This window comes from Pelobates fuscus, chromosome 3 (assembly GCF_036172605.1).
Source record: "Pelobates fuscus isolate aPelFus1 chromosome 3, aPelFus1.pri, whole genome shotgun sequence".
NCBI classification, from domain to species: Eukaryota; Metazoa; Chordata; class Amphibia; order Anura; family Pelobatidae; genus Pelobates; species Pelobates fuscus.
The window spans coordinates 395595405-395613111 of record NC_086319.1 but is presented as its reverse complement, the minus strand read 5'-3'; the positions used below and the strand labels follow the sequence as shown (position 1 = coordinate 395613111).

Genomic DNA, 17707 nt, shown 5'->3' with positions numbered 1-17707 from the left:
ACTGTAAAAGCACCAAAACTCACGAACTGGATATAGATGAATAAGGTAGCACTCCAGCTGGAACCTCACGAATAGCTGCTAGCAGATGAATAGGAAAAGCAGACATCAGCTTACACTCCTTAGCAATCAATCTCCAACAGCATACAGTGAATCCCCCCAAGAACGAGACAAGGCTCCGTGTTGAGGGTCAAGCAGTGGTCTGAGGTGCTGGGCACCCAGCCTGGTTTTTATTACATGAGTACACATACAGGCCACACCCAGGGGGAGGCATAAAATAACCAATCACATACATGGTTCAGCCCACACATCCCCTCCCCTCAGATAACATTAAACCCAATTATCCGGTACACTTTTCCAGACAAGTTCTGGATGTACCCCAAAAACAGGGGGTACACCTTTAAATCCAGCATCGCTGGATAGCCCTTATTCAGGGGGGAAACATATCCAAAATTCAAGTCATTCGGATGAACAGTTCGGCAGATATGGGTTTCCAAAGATTTGACCGACCGCATGGGTAAAGTATCCGAAAACAGTTCCATGCATTTTGGCCCTGCGGTCGGTCACAAACAAGGGAATGAAAACAGACGAATTGCCTGTGTTATAGAGCCTGGAGAGGGTTTGAATGAATTCCCTTGTTTGTGGGGTTCTTTCTACCGAACGGCGGGTCATTCGGTAGTTTCCATACGAATTTCTGGAAGTATGGAGGTCTCAGCGGTGTTTGCCTAGTCAAGTGTCCGATTTTAGTTCCAGACACTCGACGGCAAAACACCGCTGTTCGGTAGTTTAAGATGGCCGCCGCCACGTGTTTGTTTCCCGAATGGCGGCCACCCAGAGGACAAAGGATACATTACATGGATTGCCAATTACCCGTTTGCAACATTGTTGCAAACGGTAATTGGAGGCACACTTATTCCTGGGTGGTCTGGTTCGGTAGTTTCACTCAATATAATGAATGGAGTGATTCTACCGAACAATCAGCTGAATGCTGCATACATATCGCCCAGGTTAAACTTAACACATGAATACATATACAATATTACAGGCAGTACACTAGAATATGCTTCACAGTCTTAAAGGGACAGTAGTCCCAAAAGTCCCAATCTGTTCATAGATGATTTTAAAGGGCCAGTAGCAGCCATATACATTATTACATGCCCAAATATAGTTTTTATAGAGCAATATGTCCAGGGGCCGTAGTCCAAAGGCAGCAGGCGGGCAACCAGGCTCCTCCAATCCAATGTGGCGAGATTGGTTTCGTCACAGTTTTGAATCAACATATTTATAGTATTCGCTTGTTTTTTGGTTTGGATTTTAATCATTAGTGTTTACGCAAGGAGACACTAAAAAGGATCTGCATTTTTGTGTGCAATTTTCACTCTGCTCTTTATTAGTGATGTCGCGAACATAAAATTTTTGGTTCGCGAGCGGTGAACGCGAACTTCCGCAAATGTCCGCGAACCGGCGAACCGGGTGAACCGCCATAGACTTCAATGGGCAGGGGAATTTTAAAACCCACAGCGACTCTTTCTGGCCACAATATTGATGGAAAAGTTGTTTCAAGAGGATTAACACTTGGACTGTGGCATGCCTGAGGGGGATCCATGGCAAAACTCCCATGGAAAATTACACAGTTGATGCAGTCTGGTTTTAATCCATAAAGGGCATAAATCACCTAACATTCCTAAATCACAATGGATATGGATTGACACCTGACATATGACATATTGACACCTTGACATATGGATTGACACCTGTCCTCAGAGACCCTGATACACACTGACACAGAGCAGAATAGGGACTGTTCCTCCTACATAGGGTCACTTGGCAGATATGGATTGACACCTGTCCTCAGAGACCCTGTACACACTGACACAGAGCAGAATAGGGAATATTCACTAAATGCCAAACATTGTTATACAGGGGAATATTCAGTAAATAAGGATAAGGGAGGGGGATTTACTGTTCTCCCCCCCGGCACCCACCCCTGCGCGGTGGGTGGGGGCCATAAATCACAATGGGGGGACCTACTGTCCTCCCGCCCGCCCCCACCCATGAGTGGTGGGTGGGGGCCATAAAAATAATGAGGAGGAGGATCGACTGTATGATGTTGTATTGATCAGGTAGTGTAAGGGTTTCGCCCGCTTCACAGTGACAGACCAAACTCCCCGTTTAACGCACCGCAAACAACCGCAAACAATCCATTTGCACAACCGCAAACTCCCCATTTGCACAAGGTTGGATACCAAGCTAGCCATGTCCCGTTCCTTGTCCTCACTGATGTCATTGAAGGTCTCTTCCTCCACCCAGCCCCGTACAACACCAAGGGTCCCCAAAAGGTAACAACAAGCCCCCTGGGACGCCTGCTGTGTTTGGTCTTCCACCTCCTCAAAGCCACCTTCCTTCTTTGACTCCTCTTCTTCAGACTCCTCTCTCTGCGTTGAATCTTTCTGCGTTATTATAAGGTGTGTTAAGTAATACTATTCTTATCAGTTTAATCCCTGTTACGAGTAGAGGACTATTTCATTGTTTCGCCAAACCCCTTCAAAGATGGAAAAAGCGGTATGAGTGGAAGAAACGAGGAAATGTGGTCAGGTGGTGGTGCCAGCCCCACCGAGGGCTTGTACCCAGGTATGCCTACAAACTGAAAAAAGAAAAAATCTCCCAAGAAGGAGATCTAAACCTTGCATAGGAAAAGGTTAGACAACTATAATAAAAAGGTACCTACAAATCCTAGTGAGCATAGGTGTATAATAGAGGGAGAAAGGGAAAGCAGAGTAATGCTTCCTAATACCGTGGTTAGTACCCTTTGTTAAAGTAAATTGAGTAATGGACAAAAGTCTTTATCGTATCATTTATAAATAAAAAAGGGATACTATACTCATTCCCCTATAGTGGCTAATTGTGTAATAATGGTAATACTATTACCTATTATATAATATTGGCAGGTGCAAGGACATCCCCTCTAAATAGATGGGTATAGGCAGAGAGTATGAAGACCGGAGTGATAAAGTGTCAATAAGGTGATATAAAGTTAAATGTATCACAGACACACAGACACCCTTTCTCTTAGCTAGTTCCCAGAAATGATGGATAGGTAGAAGGGCTATAAAGACCCAGAGAGGTCTAAGAAGAATCCTCTAAACTAGCCCTAATCTCCTTAAACACCTTCAAGGGTGTTGTAAGCTAAAGCTCAATCTAAACGTTTAGATGACTGCCTGATTTCCCATCACAGATGCTGGCTAGGAATAACAGTGTGCAAGACAAAGAGTGGGTCTAAGTGCCCATAGTGCAGTAAAGTGTCCCTAGTGAAGTGAAAAAGAGAATAACGAGCTGGCGCCCAAGAGAATAACAAGCTGGCGCCCTATCAGGGGACGTGTATATGGTATCGATTTTAGGAACCGGGAGATGGAAAAAGATGCTTGGTCGGTCCTCCTACTTCAAATTTGGGGCACTGCGCGTGGCCAAAATGAATGTAATTTGAGGTTCACTATATGCGGTGTTATCCAAAAAGAATCTGCATGCTCGTAGGCCTGCCTCATGTGGAATATTTGTATACAATGCGACCACGTCCAGACTTGCCAACAGAGTATATGGTGGAACTGTCATGTCCTGTAGTTTTCGAAGTGTCGATTTGGTGTCTTGTAGGTAGGACGGTAATGTAAGGACCATTGGATGAAGAATTTTCTCAATAAATTTACTGAGAGCTTCGGTAAGGCAGTTGTTCCCAGAAACAATCGGTCTGCCAGGAGGGGGACGAATCCCTTTATGTAGCTTTGGCAGGCAATAAAATGTCGCGATAGTGGGATTTTTGTGCAGTAACAGATACCGGAATTCGTCTTGATTAATGACCTGTTTACCCAGAGCGTCGTTTAAGAGTATCTCTAGTTCACTTATAAACAGACTTGTGGGATCAGAGGGAAGAGTTTTATAGTGAGTAGAGTCACTAAGATGTGCCATGCACATGTTGACATATTCAGACCTGTTCATAAGAACTATGTTGCCCCCCTTGTCAGCTGGTTTGATGATGACCTCTGTCTGTTGTTGTAAGTTTGTTAGAGCCTTACGTTCCATATAGCTTAAATTGCTCCCAGTGGAAGCTTGATCAACTGTATCTTCAAATTCGTCCAAAGAGATTTGGACGAAAAGGTCAACATGGGGGGTATCAACAAACTTTGGAGTGAAATAACTCGGAGGTCTTACTTGCTACAATTTGTCTGACTACCGGATAAACCGTTTACTTTTTGAGAACTACAATTATAGTGTACTACCGATACATATGATCCTACTCAGCACTGGAGTAATAGTCCACGTAACGGACCGACTTCATTATCCCTGTTAGGTGTTAACACTACATTGGCTTAGTGCCACATTGACAGATTTGTTACATTCTATTTGACTTTCCGACATTATTATGCTTCCATTTGTGTATACACTAACATCTGATACAATTGTGTCAATGAAGCAAGCTAACTAGATTTAAAGTCAACTCTTTAGTGACCCCTAGTGGTCAATTACCATATTGCGCTATTAGTACACTGTAAGAATTGAAATGAGTTTTTTCCTCTAGGCACTGTATATTTCACTTAGCCTAGTTTCTTTTACCCATTTCCCCCTCCCCTTTCCCCTATACTCGCTCTTCCCTTCCTATTGCCACTGTCCATTACACTGGATTAGACTAGGAGCAAAGGATAGGGTGGATTGATTATTATTTATTATTTTTGTGTTTGTGCTCTAGTCTCTACACTATGTGTTTTTATTATTAAGAAAGTGTTATTACCTTTTGACTACCTCCCTACCTTTGTTTGTATATATACACCTATTTAGGTGAGTGACAGATGTCTCCTCTCTTCTTTTCACCAATCTAACTAGGGTTACCCCCTCATCTGTCCTCCTGTATATATTATCATTTGGCCATTCTCTCTCTTTCTATGCAATCTAATGTGCCACCAGATAGGAGTGGTGTGTTAAGTAGTATTCCTATTCCTATCAGTTTAATCCCTGTTATGTGCCTTTTTTTTGGTTTGGTTTTTGAAGCCACAGTGCAGCACCAGAGGCCCGAAAAATTAGGCATGTACACATGCCTGAAAAATTAGGTATTGTTGCAGCCGCTACTGTAGCAGCAGCCAGAAAATGTGATGTTTGTTTCCCAGGCAGAAAGTTCCCTAAAACATTGCGGCTTGAACCCTAGTTGGTGGCGGATAAGTTACGCAAGTCAACCAGAATTCAGAGCTAAAATACAGCAGTGTGTGGACCATTTGTAGCCCAAGGCAGCTCATCTCATCATTGCTTTTTTAGTCGAATGTATCGCCCACTGTCAGTCACTTTGGGATCCATCCCTCATTCATCTTAATAAAGGTGAGGTAATCTAGACTTTTTTGACCTAGGCGACTTCTCTTCTCAGTGTCAATACCTCCTGCTGCACTGAAGGTCCTTTCTGACAGGACACTTAAAGCGGGGCAGGCCAGAAGTTCTATCGCAAATTGGGATAGCTCAGGCCACAGGTCAGGCCTGCACAACCAGTAGTGAAGGGGTTCATCGCTCCTCAGAGTGTCGATATTTGCAGTTAAGGCGAGGTAGTCTGCTACCTGTCGGTCGAGTCGTTCTCTGAGGGTGGATCCCGAAGGGCTGTGGCGATGCGTAGGACTTAAAAAGCTCCGCATGTTCTCTATCATCAACACGTCTGTCCCCTCACTATTGCTATGTAGATTTCTTTTATTTGGGGTGTGTCTAGGGGATAGGGTACCACTAGCCATCCCAAGGTGAGGAGACTGGCATGCCAACTCCTCCTTATATCATTAATAGCCCCCATCTAAAGCCCAAAGCACAATTATTAAATACACCTTACCCACTGTTACCCTTTACCCCACCTGCTGGTTAATGGGGGTTAATTTTTAGAGCCCACACCAATTGGCAAGGTTTTAAAACATTTATTAAATAAAATAATGCTGCCTATGAGTAGGGTATTGGGGACAGTCTGGTTAATTTTTAGAGCCCCACCTTCGCTCATGAATTTGGCCCGGGGGATGCTGTTGAAAATAATAATAGTAATAATAATAATAATAATTAATAATAGCACTTCTGTATTCTTCTCTCTTTCTCTGTATCAACTCCCACTCTGCATTATGTTTTTTTTTGTTTCTTCTTCTTCTTATTATTATTTCTGTACCCCTTCTCCAAGCACTCACGAATCTTGGTACCAATGGTTCCATACAGATGCCAGTCCTGGCCCAGTGAATCAGTTTACCAGAATATACAGGCACAGGAATATACAAACTTGGTACTTTCAGGAGAGTAACTTTTATTCAGAAAACTGCCCAGGACTTGGTACAAAACTGCAGAATTTGTTCAATGGCAATATTGATTAACAGCAATCAGGTTACAGTAGTCCATCTTCACTATAACAACAGGATCCTGACAATATGTTTTTCTACGGTCACTGATGATACTCCTGTGACATCCCCTCCCCCTCAGTTGTAATATTATTATTATAACACACTCTGAATTAAAAAGATATGTTTACATTTTACAGAGCTCTATTTTCTTCCAGTCGTCATCCTTTAATAAAACAAGTCAAATTAAACTAATTATATACTTTAGTGCAAAGGTGGACAAGAGCAGTACTAATATCCAGTAGACTAGTGTGCCCCTAGTAGTCATTTTATCATGGGAAACACAGATTCAATATGCATGGGTTATGGGAACACCTGTCTCCCAAGGTAATCCTAAGATTGTCACCCCTTAGGAAAGTGTCTAGTGATAACATTGATATCCGTAGCACATATTGCTGATACAATAACCCCTAAATCTGATCTGTCTCTCTCTTGAGCTAAAACACCTTTAAGATGAAAACTTCAGGATCAGGCCTCGGGATCTTACTTCGGTGTTGGCTCCCCAGAATCTCAACCTTCATTTGTTTATTTCTGGTATTTATAAAGGGTCAACATATTCTGTACAATTGGGAAAAAGACAACACGATAAGAACAGACCAATACAACAGGTAGAGGGTCCTGCCTGTGAACTTACAATCTAAAGGTTAAAATGGGGAGGTGAGACAAGAGGTAGCAGAGGAATTTGTATGTGATGGCAGAGAGAGTTAATAGGATGATTGCAGTAACTGATAACATGTGGAGGGAATGAGGAGGTGATTGAATGTGGTCCCAAACAGATGGAAGATCATGCTATATAGTTAGAAGAAACCAGGGTGAGTGGGCAGAGCTGAGTATAATTAAGTGGCGTTGGTGCAGGGATGGATGCAAAATGTATGACTGTTTATGTTAGGCCTAGCTGTCTGTGATGGACATATAAGATTTAACAGCCATGTAACCATAAGGATATAGTCCTGGTGAAAATGATCAAATCAGAGCTACAGTTCCACCCATCCTTTTCAAAGCCTACAATGAACAATTAATTATCACAACACAGAATTTATAAAAATATTATTACACACTAAAAATTACTAAAAATTACTTTATTTCTAACATATTTGACGCTCTTGGAGGATGTATGCTGCTTGCGAATCTTTCTAAGAAAATGCCTTCCAATACATGACTTGTTAACTAGGGAGTATTATTGTGATTGTAAACAACACCCATTGAACTACAAGATACCATCTCTGGAAGAACGCTCAGCTCTAATGTAGTAGTTGACAGTCCAGCTCCTTTATGTATAGGTATAATTCAATTTCTGCAAATCTGTATCCACAATTGCATTAGTGTTTTCACATTTATTGCCATTATATATTATCTGTTATATATAAAATGATTCACCATACTTGATCTCAAATGCTTACATTTTGGATTTCGACAGCATTAAGTTATATATTCACTTATATTATCTGCTGGTGAATTATCTGTGACTTTCAGATAAAGTGAAGGTGATTCCACTGCTATGAAAACGTGCTTGTTTTCTGCGATGACCCTTTGCCAAGAAGTTGTCCTCGTGTATTAAGATCAGGTCTGAATATTATAATGTAAGATTTAGGGAGGAATATACAAACTAGGACTCCAGCACTAGATGATATGATGGCAAATATTTCTACGGAGACCATGTATTTACCCTGAGTGCTTAGATACGCAGGAACGAATGAGATCCAAACACTCAGGAATATCAACATGGAAAATGTGATCCATTTGGCTTCATTGAAGTTATCAGGTAATCTCCTGGCCAGAAAAGCTACCAAGAAGCTGACACATGCCAAGAATGCCATATATCCCAGCATGCACCATAGCAAGGTGTCTGAACACTCATTACATTGGAACACAATGACCCCTGTCTTGATTCTAATATTTCTTTCAGGGAAGGAGGGGCAGCTAAGTATCCAGTAAAGGCTGATGAGTAATTGGATGAGGGTACAGGTCGAAATAATTAAAGCAGGTATTTGGGGGCCCAAACACTTCCTCATGTTGCTATTAGGCTTGGTAGCTGTGAAGGCAATGACAACCATGATAGTTTTGGCTAAGACAGAAGATACACTTAGGACAAAAATGACACCAAATGCCCCTTGGCGAAAAATGCAAGTATATCTTTGGGGTTCTCCAATAAAAAGCAGTGGACAGAGAAAATTCAATGACAGGGAAGCCAGAAGGAGGTAGGCAATATCACGATTATTGGCTTTTACAATGGCTGTGTCTTTATTTCTCAAGAATATGTACAAGATGCTAATGGTGATGAAGGAAAATGCCATGGTTACCAAAGTAAGTATGATTCCCAAGGGTTCCCAGAAAGACAAGAACTCAACAACCTTTGGGATGCAGTTAGTATTGTTCTCATTGGGCCAAGTCTCAGGAGAGCATGCGAAACAGTTATTTAAATCTTGAAAGGAAAAGAAAAAATAGATAAAAAACATTTTAAAGAATAAATATGACATTGTTTTGTAAACTTCACATATAAATCAAAGCTAGGTAAGCTAAAGTTCTACTCTTATACTAGAAGAACATAAACCACTTTGGCCAAAAAAATGAACGTTCCTTCTTTTGTTTCTCTAGATCACTGTTTGGCTACTAAATATACTAGCCACAAAGGAGATCGAGCTAAAATAAAAGTACACAGAAACAGAACAAGTAGATAGGATAGATTTAAAGATGTTCTGGGCATTTTGTTCTTTAAGCTCAACGATATACTCAAAGAGGTGGTTTCTGATTTGAGTGATAGATTTATTGTTTTTGCATATATATTGTGTCAAAAATATAGTAAAGGCAATTTTGTATTCATATAATATTTCAGACAAAGATGGGTCTTTCTTCACCTTACATATTGATTTTATTAAAGTGAGTTAGGAATGTTGAATGAAAAATCCTAAAAAGTCTGCATTTTTTTCTATAATATTCGCACCATTTTTATCAGAACTGCCCAACTAAATGTAAGTTTATCAAAGGGCAAGAAAGTGTGCTCTATAGTGCAGTTTTTTTTTCCCACCCTGGGATAGATGTGACCTTGTGTGCAATTTGCAATTTGGGCCCTGATTTAACAAACTTTCCAAATTATTCAATACTGGTCCTGATTTGATCATTTTCGATAACCTATTCAAATAATCTAAAAAAAAAACATTTTAAAAAAACTTTTAAAAATATGTATATATTTTTTTCAAAATATTAAAATATTACATCATTTTAATACTTCATCCAAAAATCTGAAATCATTTGAATGGCTTATTTAAAAATATTAAATTGGGTCCTCTATAATTGGTGAATAAGCATGATTTAAGCAAAAAAAAGTGGTGACTTTTCCCTTCACTTCTTGAAAATACTCAGCTGCTGTGCGCAAATAAAAGAGTAAATGCCAGGTTGCAAGTACGTTACATTTTACAGCTTCATGGTATAACATGACATACAATCGTGTATATACAATCTTTGGAAGGACCATATATCTGCAGCCAAGAAAAAGAAAATAGTTTGGGGAACAGTGTGACAACAAATGATGAGGTTCGGAATCCTAGCACCATAGCTTGCCCGTACACCTCAAACAAAGACCTCAATTTAATAAGCTTTCCAAATGTTTCAATACTATTAGAATAACTTTTCAAATAATTACATTACAGAAGTCATTATTTTTGTCAATAAACCATTTGGAAAGCTTATTAAATTGAGGCATTGGTTAATAAAGAAACAGTTTGATCAGAAACTCACATTTTATAATTTATATCTGCATATTGATAATGTGAGAGTAGACATTTGATAGTGTAGGTACAATGTGGCTATTGAGGATACAGTCTAGGGAGATGTATAGGTATAACTGTGCTATCACCTATTTCATTGGATATTTCTCCCTCTGAACATGGGATACAGTCAAAGCAGCAAGGGGGCTGACCTTCCTGAGTAGCTTTCCGAAATCCCGGGGAACAACTCTCACTGCACACAGAGCGAGGGATCTGGGGAACATGGATATTAAGCAGTATTTAGCGGTGATAAATAATTAGAGACATTAGAAGGATGTGCTAAATCAATTCAAAGATTTAAATAGACTAAATCAAATAAGACTAGTGTCTGTGGTGTAAAAAGTAGAAATGTATAAGAAACAATGTCATGTATTATTGCTTTGTGTCTTTCATTCTCTCTTTCTTTCTTTCTTTCTTTCTTTCTTTCTTTCTTTCTTTTTATTATAATGAATAATAATAATGATCTGATTTTGACAAAATGTTTGTGTCATTTTCCATGGTGCTTTTCTGCCATCTAGTGTTCAGTTTCCAGATATAATATTTAATATTTCAACGAATGAGTTGTGAATTGAATTTCTCCATAAAGAAGAAAATTATTCATATTAACTAAATTAACCCTTGAAACATTTTTTCTCTTTCTTTCTTTCTTTCTTTCTTTCTTTCTTTCTTTTTTTCTCCCTTAAAAAACAATGTTTCGTATAGATAAAATCTTTATGGAATGCTAATAAATTTTGAGTTGGAATTTCACAGTCAAAACATATGATTTGGGGTATTCCTAGTTATTTCACCCCATATGTTATCTAAGATAGCAATGTAGCAAACGATAGCAAAGACCCAAGGGTTTGGAAAAAAATGTACCTGTAGGCATTATAATAGTATTCCTTCTGACGAGGGTTTCATTTTTAATTAGAGGATACGTTCAACATGCATGCATGAACAATACTCTCCTTCCTTTTGAAAGGACCTCATATCATATATGTGTCAATGACATATCTATTAGTGCACCCAAGGTACAGCGCTACAGAGTTTTTTTTTTGGCACTTTATAAATAATAAAATAACAATTATAATATGCAGTCAAGAAATAAAAAATGGTGAATCAATTTGGCAACAAATATGGAGGTTGGGAATCATAGCACCATTGCTTGCCTTTTTATTTCTAACCAAGATCTTAATTAAAAAGCTTTCCAAATGATTCAATTTATCTAGAAATTATTCCAAATTATTTATCTAAAGAAGTCACCATTAAATGGGAATTCTATGGGAATTTTTGTAGATAAAATATTTGGAAGTTTTTCGAACACTATTCAATCATTTGGATAGCTTATTAAATCAAGGTTCAAGTAGGAGCTATTCAGACCCTGGTATTAGTATTGGTGATGCTGTTTTAGGACTCTGCAACGAGGGGACACATGATTTCTGTACCCTATTTGAAAAGAAAGGCAAATTAGAGTGAATAACACAAATAATAAGGTGACATCTTTTTTTTGCCCTACTTTTGGTAAGTTAAGTAGGTCAGCGCTACTAAATGTGACAGAGCCTTGACTGAGGTCTCTCTGGAGCTTTTCAACCCAAGCCAAGCAAACACGTGCTCTCCATCCTCATTCTCTGCCTCTAATGACACAAAGAGTAGGGTTTGGTAGTGACTAGTCCCTGGGTTGCCTACTTTTATAGATTCTATGCCATGATGGGGGTAATTCTCATTCATGGGCTGCCATAAAGTCTCAAAGGCAACATAGGCCCAGCAAGCCAATCTGGCAAACTGAAATGGGCAAGCCCTACATTTGACCCTGCAAATTTCCAAAATACCATTAAACCTATACACCTGTACACGGGGGAGAGGGGGAGGGGGGTACTGTTGCACTTTTGAGACATCACTGAATATAAATATGGTTGTTTTGGAGCAGTAAAATGTATAATGACGATTATATCATCTATAAAAGGCAGTTTTTTCTGAGTAATGCAAAAAACTAATGTGAACACTAACTTTGGCCAGGATTTGTGACTGAGTATTAAAAAAGACTAGACATATCCCATTTTGAATATTCCGTGTTGTCTACTTTGCAAATAGTATGCCATGATGGAGGAAATTTTCATTCCTGGGCTACCATAAGGTTTCAAAGGCCACATAAGCCCAGCAAACCAACCTGGCAAATTTCAATGTGTAAAAATTGAAGTAGGCAAGCACTGTATTTGGCTATGTAACCTTCTAAAACACTATGAAACCTGTACATGGGGGAGATCATTGTACTCATGGGACATCACAGCATACAAATATGTGTGTTTTATTGCAGAAAAAGTATTATGACATTCACAGTTAAAATGCAATGCTAAAGTTAGAAAATAACATTTCTTTATTTTTCTCTTTTTTTTAGATTATATACATAGCAAATTGTGTTCCATATTGTTACAAAGTTCCTCTGTCTGCTACCTTTTGCTGCTTTGTTTGCTACTTTGTTGTTAAAAACCCACGAAAAACCTTCCCAGGACCGATCACCCGACCCTGGCGTGTGCCGCCACTTAACCTTGTTCACCTCTAAAATACCGAACAAACTATGAAATGACTTACCACCCTACCTGAAGAGTATGTCCCTTATTAACCACCCAGGAGTTGCAGTTTTGTGGTTAACCGCAGCCTAATTGGCAGTTGACGGGGTGGTCGTCGTTCGTATGAAAGTGTCGAACTACATACCAAACTAAACACCGAACAACCTATTGAACGACCGGTCACCCTACCTGAGGAGTGTGCCCCTGATTAACCACCCAAGAGCAGCAGTTTTGTGTTTAACTGCAGCCTAATTGGCCGTCGACGGGGTGGTCGTCGTTCGTATACACGAACACGTGGTTGTGGCCATCTTTAACTGCCGAACTCCCAGAGGGACCTGGTCGACAATCGCCTGGTACTATTTTCGGAACACTCGTTTATATGAACCCTGCTGGGATGGCCCGTGCCATGTCCGTTCGTGCATTGCGCACCGGACACCGTACCGTTCGGTACTTTAGGACTATTCAAGTTATAAGGACCCCATATAGGACACTATGGAAAAGTATGTCTGGGCTGATAGTGCAGAACAGCCCTAGAGACAATGTTTTATCCCTATGGTGTTTCCACTCCATTCGTGAGATCTGAGCGCCTTTCGGATATTTTGTGCGCTCAGATCCAAGCTGTCTAGAGATATGTTGAATTTATCAATTAAAGAATATAATGTATGATTTATGGATTTTTGTACAGTTTTCATGTATTTGTAAAAATAGAATATTGCCTGTACCTGGAGATAATTAGGTTATTGTAATTGTTGAAAACTAATTATATCCAGGATACAGGGGAGGGTTTGAAAAGGTGCACTTTGATCCCATTGGTTGTTGTCCCTTGTCACCCTGTGTACCATCAGGTCCAGAAGGGTGTACCTCTGGCCTGAAAATGTGTATTTAAGCAGTGCCTTGCGATTCAATGACCAAACTTTTTACCCTCAAATCGCAGCCTCGACTCATGTTGTAGGGAAATGTTGATTGCTGATTCTGCTAAGAACTATATGAATACTTTACACTTACAGGAATATCGCTAGATGTGGAATTTGAACTCTCTACCACTCTCCAGGATCGGGGACGAGGACATCAAAGCGGTCCAACCCTCAGCTAGCCTGAGGCATATCGTAACACATATATAAACATCTGATGTGAAATGAAAGCCCTATTTCTCCTGAACAAAATGATAATCTAATAAGTGTGGGTTCACTTAATATGAAAGAGTTATCTTATGGTTGAACAAACACATGGCTCAAATTCTAGGTTTTGTTTTTGTCAGAACTTGTACAATTGCCTCCTTCCTTAAAGGGTTAAAATTACCTCGTGTTTTCCTGTAATCCACTGAATGGCAGATGTATTAATGCTGAATTCTGTGCCTTGGGATTTTTGGTCACTGAAATGTCCAACTGCAACAAACTCAATAGAACCATCCAAATTCCGCTGCCAGTTAACAACATCATATTCAGTTGGAGGGTCTCCATTAACATCAAAATACATCTCACTGCCCATCTTATTTAAAAAGTGTATGTTTCTCATGTAGTAAAGAACCTAAAATTGCAGAAGTATGTAAAAAAAAAATATTATTAATAATAATGATGTTTGGAATAGTGTTTATCTTTTGCCTTTAAAATAAGAGTTGGTGTTTATGGTTAGGTTTTATGGTAAGGTAATCTTTTAGGGTTAGGGATATTTCACATTTTTGGGGTTAGACGTAAAGGTGAGTGCTAGGGAGCTGGATTTTGGGGTAGAGTTGGAGAAATTTATAGTTAAGACTGAGGGTTTTAAGGGTTAAGGTTAAGGCTGGGTAACCATAGAGGAATTTAGGATAGGAGGGTGCCTTGAAGGGATGCTCCAAGCACAATAACAATTTTAACTCATTAAACTGGTTTATTGTCTGGAGTTCCCTGGTGCTGCTTCTCCATAAACCACTGAATGAGGATCTCTTGCCACCCACAGCCTGGACCTATTGGAGGTATAGATAAGGCAGAAAGTACACGCTTAATTCGCCATACTAATTCATAGCAGCAATGAGCAACTGTAATAGGCTGAAGTGGTCAGCTGACACTCAGTCAATCACCACCACCACTTACTGCTCCTCAAGATAATGTATCCTCGTTATTTTGAACAGCACAGAGGGAATGTGGGGGACAAGTGTTTAGTATAAAACCTTTAAAATTGGTTCAACACTGAGTGGAAGTCCAGACCATACATCCACTTCAATGATATGGAGCAATTACAGTGCCTACAGTGTCCCTTTAAGTCTTCAATAAACTCTTGACTGCCAAAATTGTGTATATATGTTTTTATTAACTTGTAGTTGCTTTGCAAAACTGATTTTAGTCCATAAAACCTCATATACCTTCATTTATACTTAAAGGGACACTATAGTCACTTTAGCTTAATGAAGCCGTTTTAACGTATAGAACATGCCCCTGCAGCCTCACTGCTCAATCATCTCCCTTTGTTTATGAACTCTAGTCACAACTCCCTGCATGTGTCTTGCACAGCCTTCCATAAACACTTCCTGTAAAGAGAGCCCTATTTACTCTTTCTTTATTGCAAGTTCTGTTTAATTAGGATTTTCTTATCCCCTAATTATGTTAATAGCTTGCTAGACCCTGCAAGAGCCTCCTGTATGTGATTAAATTTCAATTTAGAGATTGAGATACAATTATTTAAGGTAAATTACATCTGTTTGAAAGTGAACCCAGTTTTCTTTTTTCATGCAGGCTCTGTCAATCATAGCCAGGGGAGGTGTGGCTAGGGCTGCATAAACAGAAACAAAGTGATTTAACTCCTAAATGACAGTGAATTGAGCAGTGAAATCGCAGGGGAATGATCTATACACTAAAACTGCTTTATTTAGCCGGAAAGCAAGGGGCCCGGTCGCGGTGTTAAAGAGAAACAGCGCCTGACCGGGCCCCTGCTGATACAAGCCCTCTGGGTGGCCCTAAGTGCATGGGCCACCCGGTGGGACTCAGAGGACGGGGGTAAAAGAAATTGATGAGGGCAGTGGGGCCCACAGGGCAGGTGCCTCGGGCCCCCCAAGAGAAACTGGGCTCGGGGCAGCTGCCCCGTTTGCCCCGCGTTAAAGACGGCCTTGATCCTACTTACTACTTACTCCATAACCAATATGGCCAGCTGTTGTGGTCACGGAGCTTTGGGAATTTATTTAACTGTATATACTGTACGTGTACATAATAAGTAATTCTATTTTGAAGTTGATTATTATTATCACTCCCATTCTGAGATACTCAGAATGACTGGCATCCGATTGGCTATACCTGAAAACCATATGCAGATGAGGGTCATGTATGACATCATCACTCCCCCTTCTTATCCTAGTATTTAGTCATTTACAAATGATAGGTTGATTGTTTGCACCAATCAGCAGAACATATGGGGGTACATATTTGAGTACCTGACTCTGTTCATTCCAGCCTTGAAGAGCCACCTGAACGGCAAAACGTAGATCGGGGCTCACCTTGGTTTGACCCTAACAGCTCACTATCTATAAATCATCTCACTGACAATATATATAGACTTTTGTTAAGATTTAAGCTGTTATCGGTCTTATAAGCAATTGATAAGAATGGCTATGTATGTTTGCTTTGTCTAGACTAGTCAGATTAGGCACAGAATAGTTTAAAATCTTATTGCAAACTTAAATACTAATTTTTTTTTTTATTCGTTATCCTGCAAAGTTTGAATTTTCTTTGATTAATAAAGTGGTTCCCAAACTTTTTAGGTTCGAGGCCGACCGTAGAAGCCATCAAACACCCACCCAGGCACGCATGTATAGCCTCCAGGACGGGCATCGACTGAGGCAATATGGACAGACACGTGGTGAGGCCCACAGCCCAAGACCCTGCACACAATGCAGAGACTCTCTCCCTCCAAAGCTCACTGTATGTCAGACTCACTCCACTTGTTTGCTTGTGCTTAGCTCTACTCTGCCTCATTTTGATATTTATTTGTATGTTTTATGCGCAAGATAGGCATGTACCATAAATACTGGTTTGCATTGCATTGCATAATGCTGCTTCTACTAGCTTCTCAACCTGTCAATCCCACCGCTATGCGCATGAGGCGAACATATCAAACTAAATGCAAACCACATATTTAGAAACGTAAGCGCAACTAATATAACTATAAGCGACTCTACACTAGCAGGTTATACCATATAAGCGAACTGTCTAACATCAACAGGTACACATGTGTTAGCTAAATGTTGTCACTAGCGTTTTACTACACTACCTGTACTAGCTATGTTGCCTCTAACCTAATTCACGCATGAACCAAACCTGTTTGTATAATATATTTACATTTCAACTGATGCTTTAACGTTATATTAATTATGCCTGTTAAAATATAAAAATTGTGCCAGTTAATCGTATACCCCGCATGTTAAGCCTGGGAATCTCCTAAGGATTGCTTTTGGGCCACCTCAAGCTTACCTGTCTTATTTACGTGCACTACAAAAATAAAGAATTAAAAAAAAAAAAAAACATCTGTATGGACTCTGATAAAGCCAACTCTTGGCAGAGAATTCCATATCCTTATTGCTTACTGTAAAAAAAAAAAAAACTTTTCTTTGCCTTAGATGAAATCTCCTTTCTAAATGTGTGACCTCGTGTCCTATGTATAGCCCTGTTTATGAATAGATTTCCAGATAATGGTTTGTACTCTGAATATATTTGTATAATGTTATCATATCCCCTCTGAGGCGCCCAATTTTCCAAAAAAAAGAGATTTAAATGTTTTAACCTTTTTTCGTAACTAAAATACTCCATTCCTTTTATCAATTCTGTAGCTAGTCTCTGCACTTTTTCTAGTGCCATGATTTCCATCTTTAAAACAGGTGCCCAAAATTGAACAGAATATTCAAGGTGTGGTATTACCAGCGATTTATAAAGAGGCAAAATTGTATTTTCATCCCGAGAATTTATGCCCCTATTTATATGACAAAACCTTACTGGCCTTAGCAACTGCAGATTGACATTGCATATTGCTGCCTAATTTGTTGTCT

General features: G+C 39.7%; 1 protein-coding gene across 1 annotated transcript in view; it reads right to left on the bottom strand.

Moving 5' to 3' along the window:
- Window positions 1-7873: 7873 nt before the first annotated feature.
- Window positions 7874-17707, bottom strand: part of LOC134601889 (uncharacterized) — a 57338-nt gene continuing 47504 nt past the window's right edge. Inside the window, exons 12-14 of the mRNA XM_063446393.1 lie at window positions 13999-14226; window positions 10243-10366; window positions 7874-8811 (exon numbers count right to left, since the gene is read on the bottom strand). Coding sequence (XP_063302463.1) covers window positions 7886-8811; window positions 10243-10366; window positions 13999-14226 — 1278 coding nt within the window. The 3' untranslated portion in view covers window positions 7874-7885. The remainder of the gene's footprint in view (window positions 8812-10242; window positions 10367-13998; window positions 14227-17707) is intronic.